The 20259-nt window shown below is 40.8% G+C and overlaps 1 protein-coding gene across 1 annotated transcript in view; it reads left to right on the top strand.

The window, feature by feature from the left end:
- The first annotated feature begins 631 nt into the window (after positions 1–631).
- Positions 632–20259, top strand: part of LOC126174839 (polyadenylate-binding protein 2) — a 115773-nt gene continuing 96145 nt past the window's right edge. The window contains exons 1-2 of the mRNA XM_049921222.1: positions 632–729; positions 1310–1460. Of these exons, the coding sequence (XP_049777179.1) occupies positions 1317–1460 (144 nt within the window). The 5' untranslated portion in view covers positions 632–729; positions 1310–1316. The remainder of the gene's footprint in view (positions 730–1309; positions 1461–20259) is intronic.

Here is a 20259-nt window from a genome sequence, read left to right on the forward strand (position 1 = left end):
GTAACTGCGAGAGTTCTCGCTCTAAATAAGGCCGCTCCGTCTTCAAGACCACAGCGCACCACGATAGTTGGAGTTGGACTGAAGCATTTGAGATAACCAAGTACGATTCGCGATCCGTCGTCATAGCTTTATTTCTGGCAGTATCTCATCTCCTACCATTCAGACTTCACAGAAGTTCTCCAGCAAAACTTGTGGGAAAATAGGATATTCTATAAGAGGGGCTAGGTATCTGAAAGCGAAAACTTATTTACGTTCACTACAACTGAATAAACCTGACGCTTGCACAGCGTATAAATAAGAAAATAAATTAGTGAAACACTTTTGGTTTATTATTCTGTGGGCTCTAGGTGAAAACATTGTACATTCTATTAATTAAACGAAATATTTGTAAGTCTTGTTTGGAAACATGGGTATACGTATTCCGTTTATTCGTGTAAAATACTTTTGACTTGCAGGTCATGGTATATTACAAGCTGCGGTGCGCACGTTTTTACTTATTACCTCAATAAAAAAAGTCTGTTATTTATCCGTATGTTCGTCAATCTGGGAGAAGTGATTTTCTTAAAATATATATAATTGTTTGTGTCAGTTACCCTGTGTATTGTGAAATGATGTCTTTGACATTTAGCTATAGAAACTTTGGTCCAAAGTAATGGTTGAAGAGAACCGGCATAATTTGTAAAAGGCGTTTGTATACTTGGCCAGAAATCCATATTCTTCATAATTTTGGTTTGTTAGACACATTGTTTTTCTCCAGATACTTATTGATATGATTTATTCGGATTGCTTTTTATGGTATTAGTTCATTTGTATATATGTTTGCCATTTACAAACTTGAATTATTTGTCATGTCTGTGTATTACATGCAACGAAAACCCAAGTATGAATTATTGAATTGTGTGAGAAACATAATTTTGTATTATTATTCGTCGGTGTACTGGAGTACAATATATACTTACGCTGCAGTTTGTTTTTAAGGTTAAATTGTGTTGACACGTATGGGAAGAATAATTTTTTTCCATTTGTTGTAATAGTAACTTAATTGAACAGATATTTTTATTAGATAATATCGTTCTACGTACGAATTCGCAAACCACGCTGCCATTCAGCTCTGTGAGAGTTAGATGCTAGAACAAAAACAAACCTATTTTAGGTTAAAGTCTTAGGACTTTCTTTTTAGTATTGTTATAGAATTACTACGTAGCTCTATTGGACTCAGCTGTACCATGTGAAGCAGTTTATTTTGATCAAGCATGTATTGTAGTTTGTAGTGAACTAGGTAATGAGCAGTGTGGTCTTGTCTTCACAGGTCTGAAATGGCAGAATCCGAAGAACTTGGTTTAAGTTCTGAAGATCAATTGGAGACTTTGGACGCTCTCGAAAATGGACAAGAAGTTGACACTGCTGATGTAACTGAAGGTGATGCATCAGGTGTTCCTAGCTCTGCTGTTGAAGACCAGGTAAGCTGTAGCACGCTTCAGACTTTGGAGGAGAAAGCAGGAAATAAATTAACATAAAATTAGACTTCTTAGAAATCTCACATCGAAACCAAATTCCCTGTCTATTTGTACTGTTGGATCAAGCTCATTCTTATCCCATGTTTCATGGTTTTGATTTGTATTTGTGTTGCTCACTGACAGTTGTTGTTATACTGTTACCCACATTTAAGTAACTAAATTTTTAGTAGTTGGGCCACCCCACCACCATTTTATAAACTTCTGTGTGAAGGTGTAAAAAAATTTACATTTCTGTGTAACAAGGCTGCTCCATGGCTTTAGGGTGTCTTAAGCATGTCCAACTTATTGTCTCAATTCATAGATAGATTGCAATTCTATTTCTGATGCAGCCCAGTTATTGCTTGGGATTAAAATTTTTCAAACTATTGTAATGTTTTTCATTGTAGGTGAAAATTTGATGCATGCCATAGTGTTTCTCCCTTCACCACCTCTCAGTGAAATTAACAGTGATTAACAGTCGATCATGCCGGGGACAATGTTGTTGGTACATGTTTATGTGTGCACACACTCTGACTGGCAGCAACAGCTGGGTCTTTCTGTTCTAGGTACTTTCAAGTGCTGCGTGTTAACGTGCAATATTGGATTTGGTAGTGGGGTTGGTATGGTCTTAAATCTTTTCTGCACAGTTTCACAACTAGTTTCTGACTTCATATTCTGTGCAATAAATGCACTGCACCGAGGGAAATATGGAAGCGTCCGATTCCGCCCGCCTGCTTTGACCCATGACATCACAAATATGGCGAAAACGACCATAAACCACAATTCCAAAATGGCGCATATAAAGTCGTTATGTACTACACATTTTGAGGACGAAAATACATTGAAAAACAAACACACATGTTCCACAAAAAGCCTAATGACACTAATGGGACAAGCGCGGGAAATAGGAGGTTTTTGGGTGGGGACAAATTAAATATAAACAAATTTAGACACCCACCCCCATACAAAACAACAAAAAACGACGAAAAACACAGACATCACAAAACTCCCCAAATACCACTAAACACAGTATCATCTGGAATCGGACACTTCCCTTGACCTATATAGCTCAATAGCAGCTCCTGATCCCATAAATTGGGATCGAACACTTCCCTTGACCTGTTATCCTTATGACATCTCCACATACAGCCGTCCCCAGTCCGAGACGCTGGAACTTTTTAAGTTAGCCTCATTTCTTCACGACATACTGAACACTTCACGACTTCTTCCAAAAATCCGAATAGTTGACCCTGTCAGTCATATCCATACCTACCAAACACATAAAAAAAGCAATTTACCAAAATTCACACACGACGCCACAGTCGCAAACTAAACCAAAAACATCACTGAACACACCACCAGAGAGCACCACCGATTGCATCAAAATGACACCTACAAACACTAAATTCCGCGCCATTGTGACGTCACGCACAACAGCAGCCTTACGTCACGGGTCAAAGCCAACGGGTGGGATTGGACGCTTCGGTCAACCCGCACGGGGAAACAATGTAAATTAATAACAAATGTTAAGTTATTGGCTGCATGCATGAATGTTAACTGGTGGTGGAGACAGCAGGTTGTTGCTGTGTTCATAGCTGCTGTGCAAGCAAGCGTCACACACTTTATTCTGATATAGGTATAGACCTCAAGTTAATGTTGGAAATTGGTCTTGTCACCCCCCCCCCCCCCCCCCCCCCCCCCGGGGGGGGGGGTCAGTACTATCATACCCTGATCAGAAATTTGTATTCTGCAGTCTCCTCCCAATATGCTCATATTGCATTTGTGTCACTTTGAGAGAAGTTTGATTATAAATGGATGTTTCGACACAGTTACTAAATAGAAATCACATATTTGAAGCTGTTATCAACTTCTAGTACAATAATAGGGAATTTTGGGGGTTTATGAAAACTAGGCAATGATTGACAACTTAGTGTGCAGTTCTACTGAAGAGTCAATTGGTGAATGGTCTTTAAATTTGCAGCTCAGTTCTTTAAATTGCCTTTATTGTCAGATACGCTGCCACATGGTGCCAGAATTGTGGACTGGCTGTAGTGAGCAGCGCTCATGGGGTCAGCAGGTGTGGAAGTTGTCAATGAAAGAAAGGGGAAAGTGGTGGGGTAACAAAGAATTGAGGAAGAGGTCATGAATATGGTGTTGGGCAGAAAATACCCAGGTAGAAAAATCGCACATTCTGTATGTAGATACATAGTAGTATCTGAGTCAACTTTGTGGTCATTGACCTTCAGAACTAAGTGGCATAGGAGCAGAGAGAAATAATAATAAAAAGAAATTTGCTGGTAGGCATAGGTGAAAGAGATATATTAGCAGGGACGGAGCTCAGTTATTTCCCCAGCAAAGACATGAACAGTGTGAAACCATTTTTTTATTATGTAGTTGAAAAATATGATTGTTTTGGGGTAATATTTCTGGCTGCATAGACTTTGTAGTGTTGGTTTTAAAACATTGTGACTTTTTCAAATACTGGGTAACTAAATTCCCTATACAGACTTTGAGAGCTTGCAGTGGAGACAGAAACAGTTAAGTTTATCTTAGCAACTTGTGTCCAGAAACATAGATGTTCCTGCTACACACAAAATGTCATGACACAGATTCTTATCCAACTCGTGCTGCTTCTCTTCTGAGTCCACTTAAAAAGTAGACCTCAATGTGACAACTACTACCAACACTGATACGGTACCTCTGTATCGAGTTTTGGTATACACGATGACCAATCTCTGGTCCTCCAGTATCCACTGCAGCCATAATATGTGCCAATAGGTCTTCCTTGGATACTACAGGGGTCTAGTAACTCAAAGATTTCATGTGACCCCACAGCATTCGAGCCACCACTGTGTATCCACTGTTGGTGGTGCACCATCATGCTGGAACATGTCTTTAATTACGATCAACAGAAATACACTGAAAGTGAAATGTACGTACAGCTTGCATTCTGTACATTAATGATTGATGTTTCGACACAGAGAGGCGCGCTCTGCATCGCGGTGTAGCTTGCTCGCCATGTTTCGAGAGGGTGCGTTTCTGGATGAGGTATCGAATATATTGCTTCCTCCTACTTATACCTCCCGAGGAGATCACAAATGTAAAATTAGAGAGATTCGAGTGCGCATGGAGGCTTTCAGACAGTCGTTCTTCCCGCGAACCATACGCGACTGGAACAGAAAAGGGAGGTAATGACAGTGGCACGTAAAGTGCCCTCCGCCACATACCGTTGGGTGGCTTGCGGAGTACAAATGTAGATGTAGATGGGTACTGTATAAGTAGTGCTGAAAATTCGGAAGATTGGAACATGTTGTGGTACTTTGCTTGTATTGGGAAAACATTATTTTTCCATGTGAGTTCCTATGCCAGACTTGACCATCTTGGTTCTCACCAAAAACCTAAACATCTATAAATTGAATTCAGTTACACCCTGTACACATCACCACCCACTAACGCATCACGGAGCTTCTGATATGACACTTTCATTTTTGTGTATCATGATGAGTACCTCCTGTAACTTCAGGTACAGAGCATCAACTTTTTTGCAACTTCATTTTAAGCCCCTAACTGAGTTTCAGAAGAACTTTGCAGAATCCATGGCAATTTCTGTTAAGCAGAATTTCGTGTTTGTGTAAGGTCATAACAAATGAGCACAAAGCATGTTCTGTAATTGCACAACAGATTAATATTATATAGGCCTAAAATTATTTGTATGTGTCTGCGGGCCTCCTTGAAAATGAAAATGGTCTACATGGTTTTTCGAATCCAATACTTGTTCCGGTACCATTGAGTAATTTCTGGGACATTTGTACTGACAAATATGCAGTCAGCTATGTGATTAGGAACAAAAGTTCACTTAGATGCATCTTTGTCTGCAATGGACTGGATATCTTTCTTGGACCAATAAGCTGTTGAAAATGCCTATTACAGCATTCCATCCACACCAGTTTTTAAGATGGCTGATGAAAGCCATTACTGTAATGCTTCTTTCATTACAGCCATATCATACTGTTCAGTGACTCGTGCCTGCACTCTTTCCACATAGTGCATTAACAATGATTTAAAAAAAAAAACAATACTTGACAACAACTACTAAAGATATAAACACCTATACATTTTTCAGCTCCATTAGTGTTCAGTTTATTAACTTTTGTAAGAAGGGCACCAAAGTTTGCTTTCTACAATAAACTATTTAATAATTATAAACAAACTTATTCTTTAAGAAAATAGAAAACTTGAGATTTTACTCAGTGTATTTGAAAGCAAAGTAAAGTTTGGAATGGTATACCAAATACAACTCAACCTGGAAAAAAATTTAATTTTGTTATAGCTGTCCTGTTGCAAGCAGTTTTACTAGGTTGTTATGTAGTCCCATAGGGTGCTTGGCTACCACAGGGCCCCATATATTGCCAGAAAGTCTAACTGTACTAAATACTAACAATAGATGCAAAGGATAGATTCACACACACACACACACACACACACACACACACACACACACACATGCCCACAGTCTCTGACTGCTCTGGCCAGAATACATTGGTGTGCACCTAATGCAAGCAGGGGGGGGGGGGGGGGAGTCAGCTGCCTGGCGGAGCATGCTGGGACTAGATGGTAGCAAAACAAGGCTGTCAGGTGCAGTGCATGAAGCTGTGGGGAGGGTGGGGGCGAAGGGAGTGGAAAAGGAGAGGGGGCAGAAAAAGGAAAAAGACTGGTAAGTGTATTGGCAGAGAGTGGCACAGAATGGGAATGAGGGGATGTGAATTGGGAGGCGTTGTAGGTAAGAGGAGGTGGAAACTGTTGGTTGGAGGGTGAGGGAACAGTAGGTTACTGTATATTTAGGCTGGGATAATTTTGAGAGTGGAGAACATATGGTAAAAACAACTCCCGTCTGCACAGTTAAAAACAGCTGGTGGTGGAGGGGAGGAACCAAATGGCCTGGGTTGTGAAGCAGCCATTCAAATCAAGCTTCTTGTGTTCAGCAGCATGCTTTGCCACCGGGTGGTCCAGTTTGCTCTTGGCCAGTTTGCTGGTAGCCAATGGTCCTGGTGGATGTTTGGCTGGTAGTGCAGTAATTGGAGTAGAGCTGGTATATAATGTGACTGCTTTCACGCACAGGCTGGCCTCTGATGGGTGTAGGATAAGCCAGCAACAAGAATGGAATAGAAAATAGTATTATTAGATGGATTGGGTAGGTCTTGCACCTGGGTCATCCACAGCAACACAATCCCATAGCCGCCAGGGGGCTCGCTGCTCTTTGGTGTGTTTATGCTTGGCTACCACAGGGTCCCAGCCTTTGCAGCATGTGCTGCATGTCTATCCTTTTTCTTGTTCCCCTTTCTTGGGGAACATGTCTGGGATGTTTGTGGGAGTGTTCTGTACTGTTCATAACTGACATAAGAACAGTCCTATCACTGTTTTTCATTCCTTTTTTTTCTTTCTTTCTTCACCTTCTCCTATCCTTTCTCCTTTTCGCTGTTTGAGGCTCCTGCCTTTTCTTCTTCCTCCCATTGTGCACCTGAATGACGGCCCCATGCATCTGATGCGTAACAGGTGACTAGGTAATGTGTAATTTCCAGCCCTGGGTCAATAGGTAAGGTTCACATGTACCCTCTGGTACAGGACTGGCCCAGGGGGGGGGGTTGATTACCTGAGCTGCTACCTTCCCAAATTGCCAAATGGTCCCTCTGTCAGATGTTCAGGAGGTGTGAACAGTCACCTAAGGCGGGTGCACTCCATTGTGGAGGCACCCCTCCCTCCCAGTTGGAAGAAACGTGCCATCGGAGGCACTGGCAGTCATGGGCATTTCTTCACAATGAGTCATTCATTATCTTGGCCGTCCACGTCTACCAAACATGAACGGAATGAAGCTCTCAATTCAAAGACCCTCCCAGCTGCACCACGGTTCCTCATGGTTTCACGTACCGAAGATGGTCAGTCCTTCGCAATGGTAAATTCGTCTCTTATTCAGAAAGATGTTGATACAGTTTTTGGCCCTGTGAAATCCTGCTCTCGTTTATGGAATGGCACTTTGATTTTGGAGACTACTTCTGATTCTCAAGCACAACAACTGCTTGCTGATTTGCTTCTCCACAGCTATCCTGTTCGAGACCCATAGTACTTTGAATTCTTCCCGTGCTCTTATTTACACTAGGCTGCTCGAATGTTTTGGTGGAAGAGAAGCAAATTTTGAGAATCCTATTTTGTCTTCAGGATACTTTTTTACAGAGAGAATACAATTGCTTAAAACAAGATGCTTTTGCTCATAGGTATTTTGCTGGTGCTCACTTTCTTTTTTCCCAGGCATTATTATTTTTTTTTTTTTTTTTGTCATACAAATAAAAACACTCTACTTTTTGCACTGTGTCATGTGACAGTGTCTTTCCTCTTTTCTGCTCAGCCATCGATAAAATACCCTTCTCCATTAAGAGCTCTTGCTTGTCGTACCAAATATTCAGAAACCTGGAATTTGGAATTGACTTTCTGTCTAGACCAAGTTGGCGGCACAAGAGTAAGTGAATTTTTTCAGATTATTTGCATATTCAATTTTGTGTTTGATTGTGTCGATGAGTTCATCATGATGTTTTGCCTTTTCTTCCAGTTCTCTTAAATCACTGTCAGGGATAGTGCTTGCATCAGCAACTGGCTGAACTTGATATGTATGTGAAATTTTAGTTTTCAGAGCCCCAGCTGCTGATCCAATTTTCGATTGGCTGCTGCATACCGACTATGCCGAGCAACTGAATGTAGCTTTGCAAGAGATACTTCTAAGTTAGTTAAGTTAGTATTGAGCATCGATTTTTTTGAGTCTGCAGTTTCACATTACTGTCATTTATACAGGGTGTTACAAAAAGGTACGGCCAAACTTTCAGGAAACATTCCTCACACACAAAGAAAGAAAATGTTATGTGGACATGTGTCCGGAAACGCTTACTTTCCATGTTAGAGCTCATTTTATTACTTCTCTTCAAATCACATTAATCATAGAATGGAAACACACAGCAACAGAACATACCAGCGTGACTGCAAACACTTTGTTACAGGAAATGTTCAAAATGTCCTCAGTTAGCGAGGATACGTGCATCCACCCTCTGTCGCATGGAATCCCTGATGCGCTGATGCAGCCCTGGAGAATGGCATATTGTATCACAGCCGTCCACAATATGAGCACGAAGAGTCTCTACATTTGGTACTGGGGTTATGTAGACAAGAGCTATCAAATGCCCCCATAAATGAGTCAAGAGGGTTGAGGTCAGGAGAGTGTGGAGGCCATGGAATTGGTCCGCCTCTACCAATCCATCGCTCACCGAATCTGTTGTTGAGAAGCGTACGAACACTTCGACTGAAATGTGCAGGAGCTCCATTGTGCATGGACCACATGTTGTGTCGTACTTGTAAAGGCACATGCTGTAGCAGCACAGGTAGAGTATCCCGTATGAAATCATGATAACGTGCTCCATTGAGCGTAGGTGTAAGAACATGGGACCCAATCAAGACATCACCAAAAATGCCTGCCCAAACGTTCACAGAAAATCTGTGTTGATGACGTGATTGCACAATTGTGTGCGGATTCTCGTTAGCCCACACATGTTGGTGGTGAATTGAGGAAGTACAGTACATACTGACGAAACCAAAATGAGCTCTAACATGTAAATTAATTGTTTTCAGACACATGTCCACATAACATCTTTTCTTTGTGTGTGAGGAATGTTTCCTGAAAGTTTGGCTGTACCTTTTTGTAACACCCTGTCTAGTCTGGTGATGGGTCATCACTTGCTTGTTTTTCATTAATAAGTTTGATACAGGTTGGGTACATTTACTCTCCAGGAATAACGCTAAAACCTCCCATTTTGAAGGTCTTTGCCTTTTCTAAACTAATTTCATGCAATCCAGATGAAACCGATAATTTATGGTGCTTGAAGGTATCACAGCAAATTTTCTTATGCAGAGAGAATCTGTGCAGGTACCTGTCTTTGTGTTTAACGCAAACACACACACACACACACACACACACACACACACACACACACACACACACACACACACATTTAAATAACAGTACAAATGACTGTTGCTTCACCATAATAAAAGTTCTTGTTCTTCACTGGTCAGTTCATTCACACAAGTTCAAGACATCATCACATATCTTGCAGATATTGTCCAAGAAGACACTGCCTACTTGTACTTTCCATACTGCTTCATAAAACCAATATTTGTCATAAATAATTCAAAAGATGATTGGTGTAACCTAAAAAGTAATTAATGAAAAATCATTTTATCCCATTGTTTCATTACAAAAGTATTTCACATTATTACTGTAACATTAGGGGACTTACATACTGCAACAGTTGAATTTTTAACCAATAATTGAGTCTGGATACAACTCAGCACAAGAGCTCAAAACAAAGGAAGTGGATGATGCAATATGTGTAGTGGCAATAAAACTGTTCTCAGATATGATTTGTTCCTAGGGAAATCCAGTGTAGCCAACTTCAACAATTTAGTGGTGACATGGTAGACATGAATTAGCAACTTTAGTATTTCTTTTACATTAATGTTGTTTTTCACACTGCCCATTATTTCTACAAACTGATTATTTTTGTGTGACATAACAGAATATCCATAATAATATTGCAAATGTTTCAAAGGTATCTGTGAGGGGGCAATACCTTAAAAAATTATAATGTCCATGCATGGATTTTGTTTTAAAGAAATTATTTACAGTTATTTCTGAGATGTAGCTAATGGATATTCACTACAAGAAGCATGACTATAAAAATATAATTGATTGGCGACTCCATGTTGTCTTGTGCACTACGACCAGGTAACAGGTATACTTGAAAAAAGAGACAGCATTGGTCGTGTATTTTTTACTATTGCAAAATCGATTTTCTGTCACTGAGTGAAGATGGTCACTCAGTGACAGAAAATCGATTTTGCAATAGTAAAAAATATACGACCAATGCTGTCTCTTTTTTCAAATAAAAATATAAACTGTCCTCTTTACTGGGGGGGAAAAATCCAGCTTCCACTGCAAAATCTGTAGGAACTATTGCATCTTTAAATTACAAATGAACTCATCTATGAAAGCCTGAAAGCCTAAATTCCTGAATCTTTACAACTTTTTTTTATCATAAGTGAAAAAGTAATTAACCTGTGACATTTACATTTTGGAAATGTGAATATATCTAGGTAAACTTCCACTACCCAAAATTTCAAGGATTTGCGTGATGTGGGTGTTATTTCCTAAAATTTCTGGATGGTTTGACTTGGAATGATCCACATATGATTGATTGATGCCAGCTGGCCTATGGTGGCTAGAGTCTCGCAGGTTACTAACCACTGCACAATGTGGATTTAGAGCACACCGTTCTGCAGTTGACCATCTCGTCACTTTCTCCATCCAAGTCATGAATGGTTTTCTGTTGAAACCCCAGACTGTGGCCATGTTTTTCAGTTTGGAGAAAGCCTGCGACACTTGCTGGAGACCTGATATCTTCTGTACTCTCTACGTATGGGGCTTCCGTGGCCACCTGCCCTGTTTCCTTAAGGAATTTTTAAAAGACTGAGTTTTCAAGGTACGTGTGAGTTCTATCTTTTCGGACAACTTTATCCAGGAAAATATTGTGCCTCAGGGTTCTGTCCTGAGTGTCGTCTTCTTTGCTATCGCCTTTAATCTTATAATGGCATTTCTCTTGCCAGGCATCTCCGGCTCCCTTTTTGTTGTCGATTTTGCCATCTGTTGCAGTTCTGCATGGATCTGTCTCATTGAGCAGCATCTTCAGTGATGTGTTGATCGTCTTTTCTGGTGGAACACTGACAGTGGCTTTTGTTTTTCCACTGACAACTGTTTGTATGAGTTTCTGGCAACTGTTTGTATGAGTTTCTTCCACCATCTTTACATCTTGGGCCTGTTGCTCTTCCATTCATTGAAACTACGAAATTCTTGGGGCTCATGCTTTATAGGAAGCTTTCTTGGTTCTGTCATGTTTCTGACCTGGTAGCCCACTGTTTGCGGTCCCTCAGCGTCCTTTGTGTCCTCTGTGGTACTCCATGGGGAGCAAATCAAACCACCCTCTTCTGTTTGTACCAGACCCTTGTCCATTCAAAACTAGGCTATTAGTGTTTTGTTTATGCATCTGCACATCTGTCCCTCTTACTCTGTCTCAATACCACCCACGATCGTGGCATCTGTTGGGGCCACTAGTGCCTTTTACACTAGCCTGGTTGAGAGTCTGTATGCAGAAGCTGCCGAAGTACTGCTGTCCTATCGCCATGACTTTCTCCTCAGCAGATATGCGTGCCGTTATGTCTACCAAGTGTGGCCAGCCATCCTATGCCTCCTCCTTCGATGACTCCTCTGATTATCTATATGGGCCACGTCCCTCTTCTGTTACCTCCTGGAGTTTGTTTTTGGCGCTTTCTCCAGTAGATTAATTTCATGCTCCCTGCAACTTTGTTGGTGGGTGTGAACCCTTCACCACCTTGACTTTGTGTGGTGACCCGTTGCTCACCTTGGCCTGCATTCGCTTCCTGAGGGAAGCCTTGCTCTATTGCCTTCAGTTTCATGACCTTCGCAATAGTACCTTTGTGTACACTGATGGCTCTCGAACTCACCATGGTGTCGGGTGTGCCTTCATCATTGGCGCAGACATTTTATGGTATCGGCTTCCAGTACCCTGCTCAATATTTACAGCAGAGCCAGTCTGAATGAGAGGGTTTTCTTGGTGTGCTGTTGGAATGGAGGTACTTTTGGTGGTTGGTTGGTTTATTTGGACAAAGGTGTGGATGGAGCTGTCAGAGGATGTGGTCAGTGTCCAGGAAGGTGACATGCTTGGTTGAAGAAGGCAAATTGAAATGAATGGGAGAGATATTAAGGTTGTAAAGGAGTGAGGATAGGGTGTCCTGGCTCCAAGTCCAAATCATTAAGATATAATCAAGGAACCAAAACGAGACCAGGAGTTTTGAGGGTCTAGGGAGCTTTTCTGTAGATGACCCAAAAACAGTTTGGCATTGGAAGGTGCTATGCAGGTGCCCATGGCTGTGCCATGGATGTGTTTATATACCTTACCTTGAAAGGAGTAGTAGTTTTGAGTTTGGATAAAGTTAGTAAGGTTGCAAGGAATGAGGTAGTTTGTTCGGAGTGTGAAGGATGTTGGGTGAGTTAGTACTGAATAGCAGCAAGACCATGGGTATGAGGAATGTTAGTGTTTAGGTAAGTGAAGTCAGCAGTGATGTGTAGGAATCCAGGAGATAAGGGGGTGGGAAGTGGTGGGTATCTTCGATGTGGGAGGCTAGATTTCTGGCTATAGGTTTGAGGTTGTTGGTCAGTGAGGGTTTGAAATGCTTTTAGTGGGTGCACAATAACCCACTACAATGGGGCATCCTGCAATTTTTTTTAAATTTGTAGTTTTTGGGAGCATGTAGTAGTTGAGTGTGGTGCGTATCATAAGGGTGAGGGGGGAAAATGGATTCAGGGGAGAGGTTTTGCCAGGAGCCTAAGGCTTTAAACTGAGATTTGAGATTGATGGGCTTCTGGGATGGCATCAGCCTGCCAGAATTTATAGCAGTGCGTGCCCCAGGAAATCCAAGAAAATATTTTCATGTGGGAAAAGGCTAAGATAAACCCAGGTATCTTTTAGAATTCTGGGGATTTTTCATTGTTTCAGTTAAATTTTTGTGATTCTTACTGGTAAAAACTGATGCTCTAACAAAGAATTTTACGTAAACGTACTACTGCAGAATAATATTGCAGCAATAAAACATAAACGAGAGGACAACACCAAAATAAAACTGAAGTGCCAAAGAAAATGCACCATTCTCAACAAAACAGTGTACACAAAAATGTCTGTCGACAACAAAATGTGGCAAAGGCTTTAGTATGAGGACTGTGCAATAATTTGTAACAAAAAACTGCTTTCAACGAGCATGGCGTAACAACTGTTTACATTTCTAACAGGTTGTGGGAAAATATTGCAAATGGTGGTTTGAGAAGTGTTACTGTCAAATTAGATTTCTTTTTACGCAAGATGAATTATGTTACATGTGAGAACGTGTGATGAATTTCTTAAATCAGAGATTTTAACTCTCATTCAGAACTTAACACTTTGAGGAACAACAACTTAGAAAAAAATTCTGGTCCAGAAGAGCAGCCATTTATGCTATTATTTAAAACGTTACTGGCACTTTTGTGTTTGGTGTATCGTGAAGGGTAACAAGCTAAAAAAGACCAAACTTCAAGGTTAGTTTTTCATATTTATTTTAATTCTTTCATAGATTATGAAATTGTACAATAACAATTGCAAAATGTGGGAAAATTCTGAGATTTTCTTCTTGTCAATGTGTACATACGGTACAGGTGGAGGAGTCGTACAATTGACACAGGCCTTCCACCAGGTAGACACTGCGATTCAGAATGTCAGTGGTGGAACCTTTGTCTGCAGGTAGGATGATTAAGTCAGGATGATTAAGTCAGGATGTGTTTTTAGGCTGTATATGGCTCTCCTTTCTCCTCTTGTAAGATTAGTGTTCTTAGGAAGGTACTATCGTAGCACCCAGACCCTGCCTAGCTCATCTTCTCAGCTTGCCACATCCCCCTAAACTCCCACTCAACACTACACCAAATCCAGAACTAAAACAGTCCCAGAACATTGTTGTTAATCATTCCACCAAAATCCTCAGCTCACAGAAGTTTGTCCTATCGAAAGGCCTCCCTTTCAGCCCTACACCCAAATGTAACCATGTTCGACTTGTCAAAGATATACTCTGCTTCTCTTGATCCCTAGAGTGGAAACACCTTTGCCTCTCCCAGTTCATACTACCATCCAACCATGATCCTCCTCTCCCACCTACCCACCCCATTGTCATCTTCCAGGAATTCCTCTCCTCTCATATGGCCTCACTGTCCACCCACAGGTCGCTTCCCAAGAACACCAACCTTTCAGCAGAAAGAAGACAAATGTTCCACCAGTGTTGTTATGAATTGCAGTAACTATATGGTAGAGTGCCTCTACCAGTTATCTGGCTTCTCCACTTATAAACTGTCAGAGTGGTGCCATACCAGAAGTCCAACATAACTTTCAATCCCTGCTTAAAGCCTTAGGCCCTTGCCAGAACCTCTCACCTGATTCCATTGCCATCCTAACCCCTGTTAGCGCACACACACCTTCTGCTTGCTCCCCAAAATCCACAAATACAACAGTCTTGGATGCCCCATTGTGCCCCCATGGAAATAATTCGGCCTTCGTTGATCAATGCCTCGAACCTATTGCCAGAAATCTAGCCTCCCACGTCAAAGATAACTACTACTTCCTTCACCAACTCTGTACCATCCCCACCCTTTTAACTCCTGGGTTCCTACTCTCCACTGTTGACCAACATCCCTCGTGCTCATGGTCTTGCTGCTATTGAACACTACATCCTTTACTTTCCAAATCACTACCCCTTTCCTCATGCACCTTACTAACTTTACCCTAAATCACTACTGCTCCTTTGACCGCAAAATGTACAAACAAATATTCAAGGCACAGCCACAGGCACCTGCATGGCACCCTTATGTTTCTGGGCCATCTAGAAGAAACCATGCTAGCCTCAAAAAACCCCAAACCCCTTGTCTTGTTCATGTACAGTGATGATATCTCATGATCTGGACTGAAGACAGACACCCTTCCTCATTCCTTCACGTCAACACTTCGCCTATCTGTTTCACCTGGTCCTCCTCAACCCTGTGTGCCACCTTCTTGAGTGTTGACCTCCTCCTCTCCGATGGCTCCAGCCACATCTGTCCATATTAAACCCATCAACAGTACCTGCATTTCGGCAGCACACCAAGAAATCCCTCCTGTACATCCTGGCCACCTGGGGTGGCGAATCTGCAGTGACCGGAACTACCTTAGCCAGTATGCTGAAGGTTTCACAACGGCCTTCACAGACAGGTACTATCCCCCACATCTAGTCCAGACATGTTACCCATTTCATATTCCCACACATCCACAGTCCTCCCACCACACACAAGAACCATCTACCAAGGAGTGCCGACCCCTTCCTCACCTGAAACCACTCCAGACCGAACCACATGCGTTGTCAGGGCTGCTATCATCATGCCATAAATTAGATACATTCTGTCAGAGATTCTTCCCACCCTTTCTAAAGTGGCTTCCTTCGCTCACCCAACCTCCACAGCGCCTATAGTGTGCATCATTTACGACGGTGGCCGAGTTTAGGTTCATTCTGCGCATCTGACATCACAAAACACAGTCAGCCAATGAACAGAGAACGACATTGCCAGAGCTCGACTGCAGTGCAGAGCACGGACGAGTGTCTTCAGTTTTAGAAACGTTTAGTCATAAATAAAGTAATTGAACAATAGCAATGTCTTGATAGCAGACTTTCTTTTATAGAAAGTTTGGAAAAAGCATTCTTTATACCAATTGCTTCACATTCTATTAATTAATTAAACCAAACAAGTAATAAGCCTCCTCATTCAGGCGATAGCAAGGAAAGGTGTTTGTATCATTCTCACAGACCGCTTTTTCGCAATAAAGAATAGCGGTAATTGTTTATTTCCTGTTGTACTTCGACGAAACGTGAGTAATTCATAGTCATACCAACAGTGTTTGTCGGTATTTTGCATGATATTTTAAAGTCCTTCAGGAGTTTTGTTGAATGATGAGCTGCGTTAGTGTAATGGTTAACGTGATTGGCTGCTAAGGAAAAGGTTCTGATTTCAAACCTTGTTTGGTGCTTAATATTTTCTTTGTTGAAAAACAATATCAACGTGTCTTACTTCATGAATTTTATTCATTTGAATGTAATTTTTTGAAATTTCTAGTGCTTTCTCTTCATTATAATCATAATAAGTTTTCGGTTTTTCTAATTTTGTTCTCCAGTATTTCTTTTCACAGCAATTAAAAACAAGGAAAAGGCACACTTACAATATTCATGTTATCTGTTTTGTTTCTATATCTTCAATTTTGCAGTCGCTGTTTTACTATTCATATTGAGATATATCTTTTGCGACAGTATTAAAAGTGTTATTAAGAACAGAATTTCGGCTCGTACGTTGCCAAGCTACATGACGTTTCAGGCAATTCTTTGCTTCGCTGCTTTGGCAACAACATATTCGATGTTTTCGTTGACTGATCTATGTTTTGGCAAGTATTTGCTGTCCGTTGCGACAAAGACAAATTGTTTGCGCACTGCGCCTCACTGACAATATATTTTAGTTTCTATGTTTTATTACATCCACAATTCAGTTTTGTGTACTTCGCCAATTTTGTTTTAATCAGAACGTTTTAGAAAAAAGCGAAATGACTCTGGTATAAAAAAAAGTTTTATTAGAATCGCTAAAGATGGAATATTTCCCAATTTATAAACACTGTTTATGTTATAAAGGGTGTTCATTTTAACTGGGGACATTGAAATCTCTCGAAAACAACACACAGAGCCAAAAGAAATCGTAATGAAAATTAGTTCCTCTGGGAAGGGAACATCCAATTATAACAAATTTGACCACAAATTCATCGGTTTTGGTATCATTGGATGTCCCCTTCGGAGACAAACAAATTTTAGTTACAAATTTGTTTGATCCGATGTGTAGATTTTCAGATATTTCAATGTCTCCAATTAAAATGAACAGTCTGTATAGTTGGAACCATGAACAACTGCGGCCAATTTAAGGCTCGTTCTATGCACCTGACGTCATGCATCCGCTGACAGCCAATGAGTGTTCAGCAGTTTTCTGAGTGGTCTGCTGTGAATGTCTTGGCGAGTGCGAGCGTTAAATGTGATTGTAGTTATTATTTGGTGAATTTTTATCGCATTTGTTCCAAATTGTCATGGCTGATGATGGTGGTAAGTGACAAACTCTCCATAAACAGGCGAGGAACATAATTTACAGGATACATGCTTTTTTTTTTTTCAAGCGCGAAGCAGAAAATGGTGGACCTATCACCAACGTCGCCAGATCTCAGGAACGCACTGCAGAAGCAACAGGTGTTGGCTTGAGAGCCGTCCAGCGGATTGCCAATGAAGGAAAATTATCTACAGAGACCTGTGGAAGCCCACTTTTCAGATTGCCAGGGAAATATCGCACTCGTGGTAGGACTGTAACCAGTTTAGATAATTTCGACAAAGATGTTCTAAGACGAGAAGTGCTCAACATGTACAACACTGGCGAATTTCCTACTGTAAAAAAAATCACAGTGAAAATGCTTGAAACCATAAATTTTAAAGATAGCATGACTTCAATGAATAGAATACTTAAAAATATTGGATTCAAATATGTACATACAAATGACGGAAGAAAGTTTTTAATGGAACATAGTGATATTGCTGCTTCTAGAGCACAGTTTTTAAGACGTATTATTGAAGTAAGAAAATCCGGGAATAACAACATTTTTTTTTCTTGGGCGAAACACGAGTAAACCAAAATCACACAAGGAAAGCATGTAGATGCCACCGGGAAAAATTTTACTGGAGCGCCCAAGCTGCCAGATTCATGCATGCACAGCAGGCCCAGATCTAGGACGGCCTGGAGGGGGGGGGGGGGGGGCAAATTCATATTCTTGAGGGGGGAAAAAAAAAAAACTTGTTTCACAAAGCGACTAGCATCCATCGCACGTTAGTCTATTGATTATTCATATGACTGCAACGCATCCCTGTCGGTTTTTGAACACTTTCCAAGTGTTGATTTCCGAATGAATCGTAAGTTGATCTGTGAATGCGTGCATAATGTACATGATGTCTCTGTCAGGGGAATCCTCGTCACATGTAGAAACAAACTTTCCTACAGACAAAAGGGACTATACGAGCTGAGCGGAGTTAAGGCCGAACGGATGAATGCCAACCGCTGTCTGATTGTGTGGTTGGGTTTGCGAATGATGAGCGTTGTTATAATTACTAGCAAAATCCATAGATTCAGACTATGGGAGTGGAAATAAATGAATAACAGGTAAGAAAGATTACGTATTATTTTCTCGGTGTATCCAAGAGAATGAAATTTTGACAGAAAATTTTTGGCCAGATCGCTACACTAGTAAGGGCCAGTTGTACAGCCCCTGGCTAGCAGCAGCTGAAGTTCTGTTCTGGAAGAAGCGCGGAAATTGCGTTGTACGAACATGTAACAATGCCTAACCGTAGAATAATCGCCGGAGACTAAACCGGTGATTCTGGCAGAGTTAGTGAAGTTAACCTGCGAATAAGCTTTGACATTGACAGGAATAGTTACAGAATCATTGATAACAAGACTGTTTGTTAGAACGAGGACTATTTCGTACTACTACTTTTCGATCTCGTGCTTGAGAAACTGGAGCGTATGAATGAAGTGTGAAACTATTTCCTAACGTAAACCTTTTGCTTGTAGTAAGCCTAATAGGCTTTTGATATTGGTACTTTGTGAATTATATTCTGTCGTTACAAAAAAGTCCGTTTGTGCCAAAACAGTCTCGTTTATTTGGTGTGTGTACAATTGTTGCAGTATTAGATATGCCTATTTTGTTTTATCTAGCAAGCAGTTACAACATAGACGTAATCAGATCGGGAAACCACACAAGTCTTGGGTCCTATTTATATTAACAGCTTTTTCAGTATTTGAGAACGACATTTCGATTCTTCATGTAGTAAAACGTTTGACGAATTTTGATAAGGTAATAGATTCTTTCGCGGAAAGGAAAGCACGCCATGTAAAACTGTACCAAGATTAGAGAGAAAAAATTCTAGGAGTTAAGGATTGAAGAAATGTGTGTTGGCTTGCTTGTCTCATGTCTTTACTGGGTTTATGTATCCTATATTTAATTTTATGTCGCACAAAACAGCCAAGTTGTTAGCTGATAGGCAATAAAGAGTGCTAATTTTCTGAAGAGTTGTTTAAAAAAAAAAAGGAAAAAAAAGAGAGGGACAGGATGTCAAACCGGCTGACTGTGAGCAGGAGAGGCACCACAGGACATTTTAATTTCAACTGTCCAGAATATGGTCGATAGAAGAATGCTGTGTGAGGAGGCGAGGCACTGCACTTTGGCAGACTTACGACCAAATAACATGTCTTACATTTCCTCGAACACGTATGTTTCATGCATCAGACTGTTCAGAAAGATGTGTGCTACAAAATGAACATATTTTTGAAAATTCACTTTTTTAAAAATTTTGACGACCTATCTCAAACGCTCTAGAGAGTGGCAGGGTATTGCCCCGGTTCGGAAATATCGTAGATCTGGGGCTGATGTGCAGAGCAGTCTGAGCTATAGGGGGGAAGTGGATAGTCACCACGTGACCCGTGTTTACATTTAGTGATTTTGCTGTTTCCTCTTCGTTTACTGCTCTCGCGTCAAATGAAAACAAAACAGATTTCTGTGGCCGGGAGCTATCAACTGAATTAAAACACATTCACATAACTACGGAAGGCTAAAATGTGTTGTTAGTTGCAGATTTTATTTCCACCTTTCTGACAGTCAAGCATTAATTGCTTTGCAGAACAATAATATTTTTGTCGGCTTGCTAAAGAAGTTTTCTTTTAGTAATCCTTTCCGCTGAGGCAGAAATATTTGAAACATTTCCAACTTGTAGCACGTTTGGCATTATGCCATAATAAAGAACCAAACATGAGATAACACAGTACTGGTACTCCAAGAAAATTTACATCCCGAAAACCACATTGAAAAGCTTAATATCGGATCGTGGCCTACTTTTCTGGGAATCTGGACATACGAATGTGCACTTTAAATATGCACTTTTTAGTATGGATCATGAAATTCCGATGTTCTTGGAG

Source organism: Schistocerca cancellata, chromosome 3, assembly GCF_023864275.1.
Source record: "Schistocerca cancellata isolate TAMUIC-IGC-003103 chromosome 3, iqSchCanc2.1, whole genome shotgun sequence".
NCBI classification, from domain to species: Eukaryota; Metazoa; Arthropoda; class Insecta; order Orthoptera; family Acrididae; genus Schistocerca; species Schistocerca cancellata.